Source organism: Chanodichthys erythropterus, chromosome 3 (assembly GCF_024489055.1).
Source record: "Chanodichthys erythropterus isolate Z2021 chromosome 3, ASM2448905v1, whole genome shotgun sequence".
Lineage (NCBI taxonomy): Eukaryota > Metazoa > Chordata > Actinopteri > Cypriniformes > Xenocyprididae > Chanodichthys > Chanodichthys erythropterus.
Genome location: NC_090223.1, coordinates 42,141,655 through 42,162,491, shown reverse-complemented (window position 1 = coordinate 42,162,491; position 20,837 = coordinate 42,141,655). Strand labels below are relative to the sequence as shown.

General features: G+C 40.1%; 1 protein-coding gene across 1 annotated transcript; it reads right to left on the bottom strand.

Annotated features, from left to right (window-relative positions):
* Positions 1–10,731: 10,731 nt before the first annotated feature.
* zgc:165423 (uncharacterized protein LOC100101646 homolog) lies at positions 10,732–20,142 on the bottom strand. The gene is made up of 9 exons (XM_067382358.1): positions 20,133–20,142; positions 15,007–15,169; positions 14,653–14,918; positions 12,514–12,656; positions 12,014–12,242; positions 11,769–11,898; positions 11,433–11,677; positions 11,225–11,325; positions 10,732–11,115 (listed from the first exon to the last, which is right to left on the bottom strand). Coding segments are annotated over exons 1-9 (1,542 nt in total). The 5' UTR covers positions 20,134–20,142; the 3' UTR covers positions 10,732–10,851.
* Positions 20,143–20,837: the final 695 nt, after the last annotated feature.

The window sequence follows — 20,837 nt, the reverse complement described above, 5'->3', positions numbered from 1 at the left end:
CAAAAAAAAAACAAAAACAAAACAAAAAACAAAACAAACCAACAAAAAACAAACAAAACAAAAACAAACAGTTCATTTTTTTCACAAAAAGGCCAATGAGGCTTTTTGCAATGTTTTAAAATCCATGTCATCACTCTGCACAGTAATCTAGAAACAATGTGAATCAATGTCACAACAACTAAAGCAGAAAGTGAAACAAAATTTGCCACTGCCAATACTTTTGGCCAAGACTGTATATGGTTTTTACCTGATCATGGATCAGTTTTATAAAATTTTAGACATTTTAACCCTTTGACGCATACAATCACACCTGTGTGATCAGTCTTGGCTGGTCCCTGGAGCGTACGATCACACCGGTGTGTTTAGAACCGGGTGTGTCTCATACGTCCTGAAAAGTGAAGCCACGGGCTCTTTGATCGCCCCCTGGAGGCTGGATGCAGTACAGGTCATAAACCCGCCCTCTCAATGCAGTCGAATGAGACTTCAGTGAAAACTTAAAATTAAATTCTGTTTCAAATAAAACTTTCTGAAAGATGGTTTTGGTCATTTAAGGCAGTTGTTATCACGCTGATATATATAAAATTGTTCGTTTTTGTGATGATTTAGATTTTAGCTAGCAATTTGATGCTATAAAAACGGGGTGTGTCGTCATGATTCGAAGTTGATTGACAGCTTGTCTGAGGACTGTCGGAGCTTCGAGGGGAGATTGAAGATGTATTAACTAACTGTTAATTTTCGATTTGTTTGTTATTTAAATCCAACAAAATGAGTTGTTCAGCAGTAAACTGTACTAACCGACCTACAGGATCTGACGGATCACTGAACTTTTTTTCTGTAACATCAAATGTGGGCGTTATAAGCTAATTAATAAATGTTATTAGTTAAGATAACACACCTAATGTTAACCATGTCGGGGAAAAGCAGGTGATCGTTATCTGGCAGTTATTATTATTTTTATGGGTATAAAATAATAATTAGCAGGACAAAACTAATGATAGCCTACTCTAATTAATTATAAAGCACTGTCTACAGCAATCGATCTCCTGTAACGTTAGTTGAACTTGATTTAAAATGGCAGGACCGTTTCTGACGATTTAGAGTTGTTTCTAGTGGCATATTATATTGATTTTATCTACTGAATTTGTAGTTTCAAAAATATTATTGCTCTAGAAACAGAATAGCCTATTATTTCATAGGTAGACTTTTAAATTGTGTATAATTTTTATAGTCTATTTAAAATACATGAATGATGACGAAGTCGTCTGGGCGGAAGTTTACCGCGACTCCGCCTCCGGGCTCCACTGACGATTCCTTCTGCGCATGCCCAGGCTCCAAACTTTTTTTTTTTGACGTATTGCGTAACGTGTCAGCACCCATTCAACAGCCCATTTTGGCTTCAGTTAACTACCTTACTACCCGAACTCCCTAACTACCTTACTAACAAAAACAGGAGAAAACAGGGGTTAGTAAGAACAAAAGGCACCCACCTCCCCATATGCGTCTTCAGGCAATGATAATGGGGCAAATGTTACACACTGTCACTATAGCAGATACAACAGGTTTTCTTGAAGTTTTATGAGCTCAGAGCACACAACATTCAACAAAAGGTCTGGGAAAACAGACAGGTCATGCTCTCTCTGGTGAACAGCCAGTTCTCTCTGTGTAAATGCAAGCTCCTCTAAACAACTCTAACGTGGAACAGGTGGCATCAATTAGGCTCTTGCAAGGGAGGAACAGAGGAAAACAGGTAAAAAAAAACTACACTTCCCAGCAGGTTGGGCATTAGGAAAATGGTGTCATATACACATATATTCACAGAATTAACAACAATGAATGATATACGTCCTGGGATGTAACAAAACATACACTAGAAAAAAAAAGTTGTACTGGTGTGCATCTTAAACAAAACAATGGCTCTTAGTTCTATCGGGTTGAGGTCAGGACTCTGTGCAGGCCAGTCAAGTTCCTCCGCACCAAATGTCTTTATGGACCTTGCTTTGTGCACTGGTGCGCAGTCATGTTGGAACAGGAAGGGGCCATTCCCAAACTGTTCCCACAGAGTTGGGAGCATGAAATTGTCCAAAATGTCTTGGTATGCTGAAGCATTAAGAGTTCCTTTCACTGGAACTAAGGGGCCAAGCCCAACCCCTGAAAAACAACCCCACACCATAATCCCCCTCCACCAAACTTTACACTTGGCATAATGCAGTCAGGCAAGTACTGTTCTCCTGACAAACACCAAACCCAGACTCATCCATCGGATTTCCAGACAGAGAAGAGTGATTCGTCACTCCAGAGAACATGTCTCCACTGCTCTAGAGTCCAGTGGTGGTGTGCTTTACACCACTGCATCTGACGCTTTGCATTGCACTTGATGTAAGGCTTGGATGGAGCTGCTCGGCCATGGAAACCCATTCCATGAAGCTCTCTACGCACTGTTCTTGAGCTAATCTGAAGGCCGCACAAAGTTTGGAGGTCTGTAGCTATTGACTCTGCAGAAAGTTGCAGAGTTTCTGTTGTTCCCAATTGCTTCCACTTTGTTATGATACCACTAACAGTTGACCGTGGAATATTTAGAAGTGAGGAAATTTCACAAATGCACAGGTGGCAACCTATCACAGTACCACGCTTGAATTCACTGAGCTCCTGAGAGCGACCCATTCTTTCACAAATGTTTGTAGAAGCAGTCTGCATGCCTAGGTGCTTGATTTTATACACCTGTGACCATGGAAGTGATTGGAAAGCCTGAATTCAATGATTTGGAGGGGTGTCCCAATACTTTTGCCAATATAGTGTATTTTAAGATATGTTGCTGTAAATTGATTTAAATTAAAACAGCTCTAACATGCATTTTTGTCTGGGACTAGTTTAAGGCCTTCGTTCATCTTTGAAACACAAATTAAGATATTTTTGATGAAATCTGAGAGCTTTTTGATCAAAAATATCTTAATTTGTGTTTCAAAGATGAACGAAGGTCATATGGGTGTGGAACAATATGAGGGTGAGTAACTAATGACAGAAGTTTCATTTTTGGTTGAACCAACACTTTAAGCGTATTTGCTTAGTTCTTGTTAGATAGGCAAAGAATACTTTAATCAACATAACACTATATGACCAAAGTCAGTTTGCATTGTTTGTCCATTTTGAAGACAAAAATGGAAAAACATGATCCGAAGGTATCACGGAGACGAACCCCGTGATTCCCTCTACTGGCCAGCAGAGGGCTCCATCTCCTGAATACTGACACTCACGCATCCACTCATCCATGTATACTGATTCGCACTACATTCCCCATAACCCCGTGCCTTGGACTCTGATTGATCGCCAGCTGCAGCTCGTTATGAACACTATTTAAGCAGCACCCAGACACCATTCCTACGCGAAGTCTTGATCCTTGCCCAGGCTGACAATTCTGAGCGTTTATACCCTGTTGGATTATCTGTTGCTGTCTTTGTTTGTTTATCGTTACTGACCCGTTGCTGCCTGCCCACCGACCTAGTGCCTGTACTTTGGACTGTGAACCTTGCTTGCTACCCTGACCTCCTGCCTGTTTTCGACCACGATTCTGCCTGCTCTTCATTGCTGTGTTTGCTGGTTCTGACCCCTGCCTGTACGACGACGAGTACTTTTAATAAAGCTTGCATAATGGATCCTATGTCGAGTGATGAGTCATTACAGAAGACTTCGCCACAACCCGATCCAGCGGCTTACGATCGTCTGTGTGCTCACATGGCTGCCCAGGCGAGTCAGATCGCTGCTAATCAACACCAGCTGAATCGTCTGACTACCATCACGGAGGAGCTGGCTAAGGCCGTCCAGAGTCTTCACAGCACTGCTGCCGCGACACCTACCCCGGTTGCGGCCGCCATTACACACGCGGCTGAGACGCCGTCTCACGTTAATCCCCGTCTGGCGTTCCCGGAGAAGTTCGACGGAGACGCTGCGAAATGCAAGGGCTTCCTGCTCCAGTGCTCCTTGTTTGTCGAGCAACAACCAACCCTTTACAACACCGAGAGGGGTAAAATCGCTTTTGTTTGCTCTCTGTTGACGGGAAGAGCGTTGGACTGGATTACTGCGGTCTGGAACGCTGAGGGCACGGCGTTTGTCTCATTTGAAGATTTCCTCAGGCAATTCCGTGAGGTTTTTGATCACCCCAGAGAGGGAAAGGGAGCGGGCGAGCGCTTACTGGAATTAACCCAAGGGAGATTAACGGCAGCTGAGTACGCCATGAGTTTTCGCACGCTGGCTGCACAGACAACCTGGGTGAGTGACACGCTCAAAGTTTTGTTTCGCAAAGGTCTCAGTCACGAATTACAAACCGAGCTAGCATGCCGTGATGAGGGTAGAGACCTCAACAGCTTCATTGAACTGGCCATATCCATCGATAACCTGCAGCGTGCACGCCGCACTAGCTCGCGACGCCCAGTATTCACTGCTCCACCGTGTCATGAAGAAACGCCAGAGCCCATGCAGGTGAACACCTATCACCTCTCGGCCGAAGAGAGAAATCGCCGCCTCACCAACCGCCTATGCTTATACTGTGGATTACCTGGCCATCAGCGGGTCTCATGTCCCTCCCGTCCGTCACCTGCTACAGCCAAATCGTTGAGTCCCACCTCGAACTCTGTCACTTCCCTGAACTGTGTAACTGTACCGATTACCTTATTGATTCTTGATAAGCGAGTGGTCACCACTGCCCTGTTGGATTCCGGTGCAGCCGGTAATTTCATTTCTGAGGATTTCGCTAAGTCCCATGACATCTCTCTCATTCCCTGTTCAATTTCCCTCTCTATAGCCACGATAGATGGACGCCCTCTGGGGACGGGCTCAATTAACCAACTATCCCAAGAACTGTCGACGTCAACTGGTTTACTGCACAACGAACTAATTCAATTCTACGTACTGCCTGTGTCCAACACCCCAGTCATTCTAGGTTTACCGTGGTTACGGCTCCATGACCCACAAATTTCGTGGAGAGAGGGACAAATCACCAGGTGGAGCGTCCGATGCCAACACTCATGCCTGTCTGCCATAGCACCCATTCCTGTTCACGCTGTCTGTGTAAAGCCAGAGGAGTCGCCCGTTCCCAATCTGCCTAAGGATTACCACGACCTCACCATGGCATTCAGTAAGGAAAAAGCTAACACTCTTCCCCCACACCGAGCTCATGACTGTGCCATTGATCTCCTTCCAGGTCATTCTCCTCCCCGAGGCCACATCTTCCCTCTGTCCCAGCCGGAGTCTGAAGCCATGGCTCAATATATAGAGGAGGAGTTGAAAAAGGGGTTCATTCGTCCGTCAACATCCCCTGCATCCGCAGGCTTCTTCTTCGTACGAAAGAAGGATGGGGGACTTCGGCCGTGCATCGATTATAGGGGTCTCAACGAGATCACAGTGAAATTCCGTTACCCTCTGCCACTGGTGCCCTCAGCCCTGGAACAGCTACGCACCGCACGATATTTCACTAAACTGGATTTACGCTGCGCCTACAATCTGATCCGCATCAGGGAGGGTGACGAGTGGAAGACAGCCTTTTCCACGACTAACGGGCACTACGAATACCGGGTCATGCCGTTCGGCCTTGTCAACAGTCCGTCAATCTTCCAGTCATTCGTCAATGACATATTCAGGGACATGCTGAACAGGTCGGTGATTGTTTACATTGACGATATCCTTATATATTCGAACACCCTTGATGATCACATTCACCATGTCAGAGCTGTACTTCAAAGACTAATCGACCATAAACTGTATGCCAAAGCAGAGAAGTGCGAGTTCCACACCACATCCACCACCTTCCTTGGATACGTCATCAGCCCAGAGGGGGTCGCCATGGACGAGTGTAAGGTCAATGCCGTCCTCAAGTGGCCCGAGCCCAGCACCTTGAAGGAGTTACAACGCTTCTTAGGGTTCGCCAACTTCTATCGTCGATTTATTCGGAACTTCAGCATCATAGTAAGCCCTCTTACATCCATGGTCAAGAAGGGAACTCGTCATCTTATATGGTCGGACACAGCTCGCCAAGCCTTCCAGGAACTCAAACAGCGCTTTATCACCGCACCCATACTGTGCCATCCCGACCCCTCGATTCCCTTCATCGTCGAAGTGGACGCTTCGAATACTGGAGTGGGGGCAGTCCTCTCACAACGACAGGGTCCACTAGCCAAAGTCCATCCCTGTGCCTTCTACTCCCGCAAGCTTAACCCAGCGGAACGCAACTACGATGTAGGAGACCGGGAACTCCTCGCCATGAAATCAGCTTTCGAGGAGTGGAGGCATTGGCTAGAGGGTGCTAACTACCCCTTCACGGTTCTCACTGACCACAAGAATCTGGAGTACCTGCGAACAGCCAAACGTCTCAACCCACGTCAAGCCAGATGGTCCTTATTCTTTACACGCTTCAATTTCACGGTCACCTATCGTCCGGGCTCTAAGAACGTCAAGGCTGACGCCCTGTCTCGCCTACACGAGGAGGAACAAACCCCCAGTGACCCTGAAACCATTCTCCCCTTTCAAGTGGTCATAGCACCCATCCAGTGGGACATCATGACTCTCATTCAGCAACATAACGCTCAACAGGAGATTCCAGCCGCATGCCCACCCGACAAAGTGTTTGTGCCTCGCCACCTCCGCGACCAAGTCCTGAATCTCACCCACAGTCTGCCCGCTTCCGGCCACCCTGGTATCACGGCCACCATCCATCTGCTACAAAATCGCTTCTGGTGGGAGTCTCTAGTCAAGGACGCCACGGCCTTTGTTCAGCATTGTCACACCTGCAACGTGCATAAGAGTCCAAGACAGCTACCCGCCGGATTACTCCAACCACTTCCCACACCTCAGCGTCCCTGGTCTCACATAGCCATCGACTTCATCACCGACCTCCCTCCGTCCCAAGGTAACACCGTCATATTCACAGTCATTGATCGCTTCTCTAAAGCCTGCCGTTTAATCCCTCAGCCCTAACTCCCGACGGCCATGCAGACTGCAGAACTCCTATGTAACTGGGTCTTTCGTCTCTACGGGTTACCGGAGGATATCGTCTCAGATCGTGGTCCCCAGTTCACCTCTCGTCTTTGGAGAGCCTTCTTCCAGGCGTTGGACGTCAACGTAAGCCTGACTTCCGGCTACCATCCTCAGGCCAATGGACAGGTCGAAAGACTCAATCAAGAACTTACTCGCTTCCTCCGATCTTACTGCCACCAGAATCAGGAGGATTGGGGGCGATATCTCCTATGGGCCGAGTACGCTCAGAACTCTTTAGTAAAACCTGCCACCGGTATCACCCCATTCAAGTGTGTCTTGGGCTACCAACCACCCATGTTCCCGTGGTCGGGAGAACCAACCGATGTGCCAGCGGTCACTGACTGGCTCAACAGAAGTGAGGAGACCTGGAACCAAGCTCATGTCCATCTCCAACAAGCCATTCGCCGCCAGAGAGAATACGCCGATCGTCGACGACGCCCCGGACCAGAATATCACCCCGGTCAATGGGTTTGGCTCTCGACCCGGGATCTTCGCCTCCGGCTCCCCTGTAAAAAGTTGAGTCCAAGGTACGTGGGTCCTTTCAAAATCACCCGTCAAATCACACCTGTATCATACCGTCTTGCATTACCTAACACCTACCGTATTTCTCCCACATTTCATGTTTCCTTGCTCAAGCCCGCTGCTGACCCCGGTGAGGAGGGAGAGGGGAGGTCCCGTGAGCAGAGTCCCCAGCCCGTCCTTGTGGAAGGCGAGGAGGTGTATCAGGTGCGAGAACTCCTTAACTCCAGACGTCGGGGACGCATCATCCAATATCTGGTGGACTGGGAGGGGTACGGTCCCGAGGAGCAATCTTGGGTCGACGCTGAGGATATACTTGATCCCAACCTGATCGACGAATTTCACCGCGACCACCCAGAGCGACCGGCCCCTCGACCACGCGGTAGGCCCCGACGTCGTGTTCCACCTCGCGCCAGGAGTTGCTCGCAGGGAGGGGGCTCTGTCACGGAGACGAACCCCGTGATTCCCTCTACTGGCCAGCAGAGGGCTCCATCTCCTGAATACTGACACTCACGCATCCACTCATCCATGTATACTGATTCGCACTACATTCCCCATAACCCCGTGCCTTGGACTCTGATTGATCGCCAGCTGCAGCTCGTTATGAACACTATTTAAGCAGCACCCAGACACCATTCCTACGCGAAGTCTTGATCCTTGCCCCGGCTGACAATTCTGAGCGTTTATACCCTGTTGGATTATCTGTTGCTGTCTTTGTTTGTTTATCGTTACTGACCCGTTGCTGCCTGCCCACCGACCTAGTGCCTGTACTTTGGACTGTGAACCTTGCTTGCTACCCTGACCTCCTGCCTGTTTTCGACCACGATTCTGCCTGCTCTTCATTGCTGTGTTTGCTGGTTCTGACCCCTGCCTGTACGACGACGAGTACTTTTAATAAAGCTTGCATAATGGATCCTATGTCGAGTGATGAGTCATTACACGAAGGTAATTTGTGAAAGGTGTTAAATATTTTCTTATTTCTTGGGCTTCACTTTCTGACTTTCTCTGTGTCTTGGGATTTTTCCATTGTGCAGCTTATGTACCCACCTAGACAAAACAAGAAGTAGCAGTCCTTGGACACACTGACACTCTCACACACAACCAGAAGTTGAAGACACACACACATTTACGCACATACATTTTCTTATTTGTTATTATTTTTCTTGAAATGCCATACATGGTAAGTTTGATTCTTAAGTCATATGATTGGATGCTCAAGCCATCCTGGAGATTGTTGTTTAACCTATGTCTATAAATATGACCCTTCTTCCTGAATAAATCTGAGAATGCTTTGTACCACACTTGATCTGTGTCTGCTTGGTCATTCTCCCGAGGCCTCGCGCTGCTGCTGCCACACATCACAGGGGTTCAGGCGCCTGTTTCTTAACTGATCACTGGAATTACAAATATTCTACCTATTACTGAGATTTTGATCTAACAGGTGTGTTCAGCCTGATGCAAACATCTCTTCATTTTCTCACTGAAGCTTGACTTACCTTAGGCAAGCTTAGCAAAAATATGCAGTGGATTATGAGAAAACATTCAGATAAACATTCTGTCAATCTTGTGACTCTTTATTAGACTACAAATATGATATGTATTTTTAAATGCAAAACAAAAATGTTTCTCTATTAACAGTAACTATATGGTTCTCTGATTATTATAGATATAATGTTATTGGATTCTTAGATCTGAGTTTTAGTTTCTAGGTAGTAAAAGTAGTTTTAAAGGGGACCTATTATGCAAAATTCACTTTTGCATGGTGTTTGGACATAAATGTGTGTTGGCAGTGTGTGTACACAACCACCCATAGTGATAAAAATCCACCCACTCCTTTTTTTTAATCCCCATAAATCATAAGCAGTGTCTCAGAACAAGCCGTTTCCAGATCCCTGGCAGTGCGACGTCACATTAGCCACAGGCCCTGCCCACGAATGTTGACAAAAAAAAAAGTAGTGGGTGGATTTTTATCACTATAAGGTGGTTGTGACACACTGCCAACACACATTTATGTCCAAACACCATGCAAAAGTGAATTTTGCATAATAGGTCCCCTTTAAAAGTTTTTTTTTCAGCATTACACTGTAAAACTCTTTCTGGTTCTAGCTAGCTTTATTTTTATAGGTGTATTTTGAATAATGTAGTTTATTTCTCACTAATTGACATTTGAGGTACCTATGCATTTGAGATATGAATATTAATAAAATAATACAATTAAACATTTAATAAACTGTAACTCTGTTTATTTTATTTTAGCCAAAGATCTTATTGTAATCATAAATCTAAAAACAAGTTCTAGCTACTTTTAATTTAAAGCAGATGGCAATGCTGAGCCCATGGTTCAAAAAAGGATAATTTTCTTTAGGTTTCAGTACCTACAATAAATAGCTTATGGAAGGTAAGTTGTCTTGTTGACCTGTAATGTTTCTGTATATATACATATCAATATTTAGACGCATCCTTAAAGTATTTGTACAGATTTTCAAAAGCATGAATTTATTTAAATGGTAATACACTCATTGTGTTAATTTACTTGAGAATGTGAGTTACACAAATTGAGAAACAATTTTATATATTATATTTTCCATGTATTAATTTGAGATCTGTTCATCTGACCTTGGATGACCATGCATCACATCAATATTTCAGCCTCATACTCATCTGTAACTTTGTCTATAAATAAATGTATTTGTGTTATTAGAATGTAATTTGCAGTTACGTCAATAAAATAATGAGATTACTAGTTTTTCCACAGCCCGAAAACATCAATAGATCAATTTAGATTTCAGTTTGAGATTTTCTCAGAGAGGAGAGCTACGGTGGATATTTGTCGTTTTTGGACATAATCCGAATTATCAGCACATAAGGGTAAATAAACATATTCTGGTAGACTGGAGAGAGCATGAGTGTTTTCTACATAATACATACAAGTTGGGTTTCCACAGAATTGTACCTTCACCGGTTGTAGAAGTGTAAATCATTTTATAATTTTCACATGATTTTATATAATTTTATAGTTTATTAAACACACACAGTATTACTGTGGTATTACTTTATTATGATTAATACAGTATCTCTTCAGTTAAAAACAATAATGCATATGTCCACTCATATAAATCTCCTCTCTAAAAGCAATAAAATCACATATAGGAAAAAATTCTGACTGAGGTTGTCATAATTCAAGCAATTAATCAAAATTCAAAAACTGAGTAGCTATATTAACTAATGCAAGAGAAAATACCCCATAATACCTCCCATAATGTATTGCATTTCTTAGTTAATTCGGTGATAAAGTGACAGATAACAGCTTTAATAAATGGCCTGGAGGACTGCTGAGAGAGAGAGCAGCAGGACGCAGGTGAGCGAGAGGGGCGAGAATGACTCTACTCCATCCAGAATAGATGGGTAGCTATTGATGGTGTTGGTCAGGAAGTAGGTGAAGGGAGAGGTCCTGATGAAGACTGTGCTGTTGGAGGATTGTGGAGGCATGGCACCATCAGGGGGGATGGACAAAATACCAGTCTGAATCCACATGTCGCCCACACTACACAGCAGGGGACTGCCGTTATCATTCTGAATGAAAGCGAATAAGAAAGACTTTTACAAACTTCATACTAAACGCTCATTAGAATATAAAATGTGTTTCAGTCTGAAAAAAATGAAAAGACAAGTCCCCAGATACCTGCTGAAAAGGCAGTGGCTCTGTGCAGATGTTGATCGGTGTGGTGTCTGAAGGATCACAGTTTACAATGGTGGTCTGGACTTGCAGAAAAGACGGTTCCGCTTATGAGGAAAGAAAAACAAATTGGTTTTCAAACTAAATTGAATTCTTGAGATGTCATTGAATTTACTGCCATAAAAAGTCTGAAAAAGTGGTTATATAAACTCACATGCAGTAGCTTCTGAATTCACACCAACTACTGAACATTGAGTACCAGGGCCAAAGCTTAAATCATACATGTCAACTGGAACATTGGCAACATAAATAAATGGAGAAGACAGTTCCACAAGTGCTACACCGTTGCCGAAAATATCATCGAATAAGACATTTGCCACTGTAACTGACAGTGAGCTACTGGAACAGTCCCATTGGGCAACATTGAGGGTCACTGCCCATCCATCCGTACCCATGAATCTGAAGAATGAGATATTGAATGTCAGAGCACAAATCGCCTATGTCAAGGTCACTGATTTCATTTGAAATTAAGTTTTCCTGTTGTGATTACCTAAAAAAGCATCTAGCAGTGGTCATGACGATTCGGTCAGAAACCAAAGTTCCTACACACATAGGATCACCGTTATATGTTAGACTAGCCATCCATGGCCATGAAGCTGCAGAACCTCCACACAATGTCGCTGGAGAGAAAAGAGAGAGAGAGAAAGGTTAAATGGGAGCTATAGGGAAAGTGTAAGTGTGCTGTAATTTTAATAATTTAATTTTGCTTTGTCATGGTGATGTTAACAAACATACGTGGAGTAGGGCAGTTCACATTCTCGTCCAGAGGAGGAGTAGTGGAGTTAAAAGTGACGAAACCAGCCCTGTTTGCTCCAATTTGCCCACTGATCCACTGCTGGTACTGAGAAACTCTGGCATACACACCAGGATATTTAGCTAGAGCACAACCTTCACCAAAACTCACAACGCCAGCCTGGATCCATGTAGAGCCCTGTTTGATGACCATTGGACCTCCAGAGTCACCCTGAACAATGACAAAGTATTGAAAATCTCTCACTATCAGATATTTGGTGTGTGTGGTCCTGGTAAACTCTACGTTATGTGAGGACATTTTTTGGTCCCCATGAGGAAAACAGCTTATGAATCATACAAAATTATGTTTTTTGTAAATGTAAAAATGCAGAAGGTTTTCTGTGATGGGTAGGTTTGGGGTAGGGGATAGAATATACCTATAATATCATAATTAAATATTAATTAAATTAAATTAACAAGTACAAGCCATGTACTATTGATACCTGGCAAGAATCTTTTCCACCTTGTGACAGTCCAGCACACATCATGTTTTCTGTTATTGATCCACTATAAAGACAGTTACATTTACTATTTCCAACCAGAGGCACATCCACCTCCTGTAGGATTTGAGGTGAAGGAAGGGAAACTGAGAAACAGAAAAACTTGTCAGTAACACGTAAATTACAGGCAGAGATGATTTTGAGTAATGTACTGAATTTTAGAAACAGAATCAGTTTCTTAAACCACATTGGTCCCATTTACACCTGACATTAACAAGCCTTAGGTGATAGGATTGCTCTTGTCCTCATTAAAAGCTAGGTTTAAAGGTGCCCTAGAACTTTTTTTTAAAAGATGTAATATAAGTCTAAGGTGTCCCCTGAATGTGTCTGTGAAGTTTCAGCTCAAAATACCCCATAGATTTTTTTTTTAATTCATTTTTTAACTGCCTATTTTGGGGCATCATTAGAAATGAGCTGATTCAGGGTGTGTGGCCCCTTAAATCTCGTGCTCCACGCTCACAGAGCTCGCGCTTGCCTTGAACAACATAAACAAAGTTCACACAGCTAATATAACCCTCAAAATGGATCTTTACAAAGTGTTCGTCATGCAGCATGTCTAATCGCGTAAGTTCAGTGTTTATTTGGATGTTTACGTTTGATTCTGAATGAATTTGAGGCTGTGCTCCGTTGCTAACGGCTAATGCTACACTGTTGGAGAGATTTATAAAGAATGAAGTTGTGTTTATGAATTATACAGACTGCAAGTGTTTAAAAATGAAAATAGCGACAGCTCTTGTCTCCGTGAATACAGTAATAAACGATTGGTAACTATAACCACATTTAACGGTACATTAGCAACATGCTAACGAAACATTTAGAAAGACAATTTACAAATATCACTAAAAATATCATGATATCATGGATCATGTCAGTTATTATTGCTCCATCTGCCATTTTTCACTGTTGTTCTTGCTTGCTTACCTAGTCTGATGATTCAGCTGTGCACAGATCCAGATATTAATACTGGCTGCCCTTGTCTAAGTCTTGAACATGAGCTGGCATATGCAAATATTGGGGGCGTACATATTAATGATCCCGACTGTTCTTCGAAAGTCTTTTAAACAAATGAGATTTATATAAGAAGGAGGAAACAATGGAGTTTGAGACTCACTGTATGTCATTTCCATATACTGAACTCTTGTTATTCAACTATGCCGAGGTAAATTCAATTTTTGAATCTAGGGCACCTTTAAATTCATCTAAGCTGCATGCAAATGCCAGGTTTAAATGGGCCATCAACCAGTGTTATTTTAGTATAATTTAGATACTATTATAGTTGTTATTAATATTTTTTTTTTATTTGAGTTTTATATTTTATTTTAATTTTAGTTAAAGCTTTAGTCGTTTTTGTGTTAGGGTTAGGAATGTTTTTTTATGGTTTTAGTATTCATTAACTATGATAACTGCTATAGATTCTGCAAGATGCTTGCTTTTACGTTGCGGCTTTAACACAACTCACCTCAGTTTTTTTATTTGACCTTTTTGTCTTTATTTTAGGAATATATATAAATGCATTTGTTTTTAGTGTTAATAGGCCATATATTGAAAGCAAACATTGACTATATGTAACCCCTCCGGTCCTACTCTCTCCACTCCGTGCTTGAATTAGCATGGGAGGCGTTAGCCCTAAGGACGCACGTCCTGATATTGCTGAGTTAACATATTTTGTTGATCCTGGAACAACATTCTAGTCTGAAAATTTTGTCTTAACCCTATTCCTACCCTTAAACCTAATCCTAGCCATAAGTTATCCCAAAAATCAGAGGGAAATGATAGACGAATAACACTGATGTAGAAGCACCAATTCATGATTTTAAGCCTGAACTTCACATAATCTGTTAACTTGTCCCTCAAATCTGATTGGTTGATTTGAATGTTGTTACATGATCAACAAAAATGTTGACCCAGGAACATGTTGAACTAGTGTGCCTCTTGAGATCAGGGGAGTGACGTTTACCTGCAAATTCTCTCACTAGCTGGCCTCTGTTACATATATACATTAAAAAGCCCCTAAAGTGTCAGACATTGAGTGTCTTGAAGCACGAAGTGGTAAGCATCAAAAAAAATCTTCTTGATTCTTACCGCCTGAGTTAATGGTTCCCCAACCTGTGACCCACATCGTTTCATTGTTGAATGTGCTTCCCTCTGCTGCCAGACAGACTGGTTGGATGTAATTAGTGAAGTTCACAGGTGAGGAGAGACGCAACAGAGCCATGTCATTGTTATGAGATGGTCTGTTATAGTATGGATGAACTATGATTTGAGAGACGCTTCTGGACACCTCATTTGGATTGGGTAGTTCTTGAGACTGTCGACCCAGGTACACAGTAAGGCTTGCAGCATCAATCCTGAATGGAGGACATGACAGAGGGATTACAATCACAATATTCATCAAGGAGAAGCAAACATGTTACTGAAGAACTTTGTGTTGGATACCCTGGAAAGCAGTGAGCTGCTGACAGAACCCATTGATCATTGATGAGGGATCCGCCACAGAAATGACTTTCACCCCCATGAAGGCTGACCTGCCATGGCCAAGCTCCAGCGGGCGCATTAACTCCCCCAACGATCTTTGTGTTGAGAAGGGCTCTGCCACACACTTCAAACAAGAAGAGAGATAAAGGACCTTCATTCTGACGCTCTCAGAAAAAGTGAATATGTTGCTCAGTGAATTGTATTATTATGTGATGAGAAATTATTTACCAGGCCCAGGCTGGGAGTCACACCCTGGAGAAGTTGAAACAAGATCAGTTATTAAAAAAGACAACCAATATTCAGCAATACCATCAAATATCATGGGTTGCTTTTGTTAAATCTCAGGAAGATATACATGATGCATATAGTGAATGAATAAATTATATTTAATAATAGCGTTATCACAAGACAGAGGAAGACTGAAGGCTTAAATACAAGTAAGTAATTTCAGATATGAATTGGGAGAGAAAAAAATTATAATTGTAAAAGTAAAAACTATCTATTCAAGAACATTTTCTACAGAATAATTTAGAAATTGACTCTGTTAATTAAAGTATTTGGTAACAGCTTATAATAAGTAACACAGTACTTACAAATCATTTGCAAACTATAGTTAATTCATTAGTATATTGTTAATATATTAATAGGCTATATACAAATAGTCTGTGATTGGTAGGTTTAGGGTTAGTGTAAGGGGATATGTTTGTACAGTATAAAAAAACATTATGCCTATGGAGAGTCCCTGTAAACCACATATGCCAACATGTATGGTTAATTAAACCTTTAATTAAAGGTTTTTGATACATTACTATTTTAATATTTTTGAACAAAGTCTCTTAAGCTCATCCAGCCTGCATTTTTTTGATCAAAAATACAGTAAAACAGCAGTATTATGAAATATTATTACAATTTAAAATAACTGTTTTCGATTTTAATATATTTTAAAATGTAATTTATTCCTGTGACGTAAAGCTGAATTTTCAGCATCATTACTCCAGTCTTCAGTGAAATCATAATAATATGATGATTTGATACTCAGTGTTGGAAACAGTTGTGCTGCTTAATATTTTTTGGAAATGTGGTACTTTTTTTTTTCAGGATTCATTGATGAATAAAAGGTTAAAAAGAACAGCATTTATTCAAAATAGAAAACTTTTCTAATATAAGTCTTTACTATCACTTTTAAAAATAAATAAATAAATACATTTAACACATCCTTGCTGAATAAAAGTATGCATTGCTTTCAAAAAAAGAAAGATTTATTTTACAGACCCAAACTTTTAAACAGTATTGTATATACAAAACATTTCTATTTAAAAAAAGAAAAAAAAAGTTTTTATTTAATTTTATTTATTTTTTGCTTTTGATTCAATAAAGAATCCTGAAAAAAGTATCACAGGTTATAATAAAATATTAAGCAGCACAAATATGAAAGTCATTAAAAATGATAATACATAAAATAGTTTTTGTATTCTTTAATTGTACTTAATTTTGTCAGGAGCACATGAAAGAAGAACATTCGATTAAGATGAAGGCATTTACCTTTGGTTAGGAGAGTGAGCACAAACACCAAACTCAGCTTCCAGAACATCTTCATAGTTCTGATTTCAGTGACGACTCTGGACTTATATATCCATGATGGCATGATGCCTACACACCTCACTTTCTTAAGCATACTTCAAAGGTTTGTCTTTAGACCAATATTTTGAATTATGTAGTAATTCTTAAATTGAATAAATATTGTTATTCTTCTAGTGTTCTTAGTGACATTAAGCTGATCAATATACAATATTATAATTCATTAGTATATCAAGTCTAAGAGGAAAATTTGAAAACGTCATTGCTTTGAAATTCTCTCTATACAAAACAAGAAATCTACAGGTTCACATATTTGTTTGACAATGAAACTGGTTTCCCAGGTTTTCAAAGAAAGTCACATAGCGCAAAACTATGCAGCATAATAATAGATGCCGAAATGAAGGAGTGTTCTCTTCATTTTTCACTGTTTAGAATGGCCTTAAAGTAAGACCTTTGTGTGTACAGAGGTGCAATGCTAAAAATAACAAGCACTACCAATGAAATGAAATCTTTCATACATCAAAAAGGTTTCTTATATAACAATGATATGCAAGAATATTATTTCATAAAAGTATATATTATTATATTATTTATACAGTAGTGACCAAAAGGTATGTCTGGCCTAGGGAAATGGACATCTTCACTCTTTATTCAAATATTATTAAAAATGTGTTAAAAATTTTGTATTGCGTAGTTACGCTTGAAGACAATTGTCTTATTTTTGATGAAACATGCCAAATTGTGCAGGCATAATTTTTGACCTGGCAAGAATTTATGAACACATGCAAAAAGATAACCAATGAACTATTTATAACTATGTTGTAGTGAATGTAAGCTTTTTAGCTTAGAAACCTGTAGCTGTAGTTTGCAGTTAAATACCTTAACCAAGTTTATTGTTTTGTTCTTCTCTCATATTTAAAATATACCTTTAAAAATAAATAAATAAATAAATAAATTGTATTTTCCTCATATGTTGATGGTTTACTGTATGTGCTGTATACTGTATTGACCATATGTATATATCTATAAACTGTTTGTGTAATAAAATATGTGTTGTCCCTTATCAGTGCAAATTGATCACAAATTAAAAAGGATCCATGCCAATATTGTCCAAAACCCCACTTTTCTAGGGCGTTTCCAAACTTTTGGAGGGCAGTGTATACTTTTAGTATTTTTTAGTAAGTTAAGTTGCAAGTGTTTTTTTGAGCACTTTGTATTTAGTTTCAAACTTTTCATTCCTTTTTTTTTTTTTCATGGGACCAATTACACCTCTAGGTTTTTGCATTTTGGGAAATGAACAACTATTTTCATGGTTTTCTGTGCATTGAAAAGAGTATAGGCTTACTTTAGAAAATACTAAAGTAGTCAGGAACCAGAGCATACCAAGACAATGGCAATAAACGTTGACAGTTCATTCAAGCACTCTTGATACTGCAACAATCACTATATTCTGTGCAGATGTCGATTTGATTGAATTAAGACAAAAGTATTTATCGTATATTTTTTTGTAACTGTGTTTTAAAATGAAGAAAAATATTTGACTCCATGACAGTGGATTTATTTAGCTGCTTTCTTTTATGCGTGTTAAAGAGCAGTTCATTTAATGCAAGATACATTTTTAAGCCATTCTTTGTGTCTCGGTGAAACTGCACCTATCACAAAAATGCAGTGATACCTCTTGATTTGTTTTTTTTCTAGTGTCACATGGAGCATCGAATGTCACAGTTCTGGAGAAAAAGAAAAAAAACTTTTGGCATGGTAAATAAACAAGTGCTACATTTTCCACTGAGATGAAAATGTTAAGTCAAATCTCAACACTTTAGCTTATGCAAAGTTTTGCATGTCTTTGATTTGATTTTGAACCCTGGGCAACTAGCAATTTTATTGATTGATTGATAAATTCATTATTATAATAAATATAATTAATAAATATAACTCTTACTTGTTAACTGTTACTTTTATGAATATTATTAAGATCTATTCATTTATTTATTGCTAATGACAATTTAGTTACAATATTCACAGGAACATCAATCAACACAGGTTTGTTTTTCTGTCATGCTGTATACACTGAGCTAATTTCCTATCCTACACCTCTAAATCTAACCATCAGTGAGACCATGAAACTGCATTCATAACTATATTCTATACCAATCCCTGTTCAATTTAAAACAGAGCATAAACTAATGATAATGATTTGAGAAGATTCAGATGTAAAAGGAGTTTCAGCACAGTGAATGGTATACTGTGTATGCCACAGGTTGGCTTGTTTATTGAAGCTGTTTATTGAAGAATGGATAAGGTGAAACAATAGAAAATATTTGCTCACCCACGCTGAACATGACATGATACTGGATTACATTCACAGATTCTGGGATGGGCTGCATTAATGTTATATCTGAAAGTACCACAGCACCTGAGCAAACTATCACTATAGCATTTACTCTGAGGTAAGACTACAATAGACTTTTTGAGGAAAGACATACAAGAGAATGTGGGAAAACAAAACTTTTGAGCTGAACAGTTGATATGCTTGACAGTTCTGTAGGCAAATACTACATTTCTGTCATTTATTACTCACCCTCGTAACGTTCCAAACCCGGAAGACTTTCGTTCATCTTCAGAACACAAATTAAGATATTTTTGATGAAATCCATGAGCTTTCTGGATCTGATAGACTGCAACCACTTTCAAGGCCCAGAAAGGTAGTAAAGACAGCATTAAAACAGTTCATGTGACTAGAGTGGTTCAACCTTAATGTCATGAAACATTGAGCATATTTTGCCATAGTTGCAGCTTTTGCATCACCAGAACAGGGTGTTCAACTTACCCACCATTTCCATTTAAAAAACGTTTTGCAATGTTTTGTCAGGGGTGAACGCAGCCCTGGTGAGGGAGTGCGTTGTGAAGTGCTGGTGAAGGAAGCTGATCTGGCAGGTGTTATGTAATTTTAGGCTTGTTCGACTTAGACTGATCGGCGGGTGACTTGAAGCAGTGCATGCCGCTAATAAATTTTGCCCGACTTCAGACAGCACCTACGCCATGTGACTGCGACGCATGGCATCAAAGTACCGCAAGAGCGATGCGAGATCAGCCGCCTGAGTCAGCCAGTGCAGTTTCTCAGGAGCGGTGTTGTGTAAAATTCGGTTCCTGTGTTCCAGTGGGTGGAGTATACGTGAATATTCATGATATTTCCCCTGTTGTGGGCGTGGCCTTGAGACAACACGCAGACGAATGGAACTGAAAATATTAGTGCTCAAATTGATAATAAAGATTCAATGTTAAGCATTAACTGCAACAGATGACATTTTCAAAACAATGAATATATTGTGTAATATGATAAATCGTCTGAGCTGTTTTGCCTGATTACAGACAAAGCAAACAATCAGTGAATAACCCATGCTTGTCTAGGCTTGTACAGTTTATTATTCTAAGAATATTATACTATTGTTTTTCAGAAGCTTCATTTTGCTTTTGTGATGCATATCATCATCATCATGTAAAGTTACTGTCTGTTTCAGACTGGATGTGAGTGCTGAAGTTACTGGTAGCTCTGGCAGTGTGTGATCTGGACACACATGGAGGCTGTTCTCATTGAGTCCCTGTTTTAACTTTATTAATCTCAGGGGGACTTCAAGTAAATATTTTAGTTCAATAGAGTTTGGCTGACAAAAAGTTTGGGAATCCCTGCACTACAGTGTTGAAGATCAGAAATTGTATAATTGTATGTATACTTGTAAAATGAGACGACATACTTTTGAATAATATGTTCAAATCTTAAACACAATTAACACAACATTATGGATTATTACATTTTGTATGATTTCACTTATCATTATAAAACACATGACATGAAAGTAGGTTTTTTTTTCAGTGCAATGTATGGTCAAAGAACAGACACAATGTATGATTTATATAAATATATATAAGTGTGTATGTAAGAAATATTTAGTAATATAATATTTGAAGAGTTCAGATGCAAAAGCCTCTAAGTGCCATCTGAAATTTTGTTCTAAAATTAGCATTTTTATCAAGCTCGTATGTTTAAGTTCAGTAATTTCACTTTAATGTCAATTAATAGGTAATTTTCATTGCCATTCATGTTAATAAACTGAACAGAAACATACAAGCTTGATAAAAATGCTAATTTTAGAACAAAATATCTGATGCCCTCATCTTATTTCAAAGTTGTATAACTTATTTTTTCATGGGAC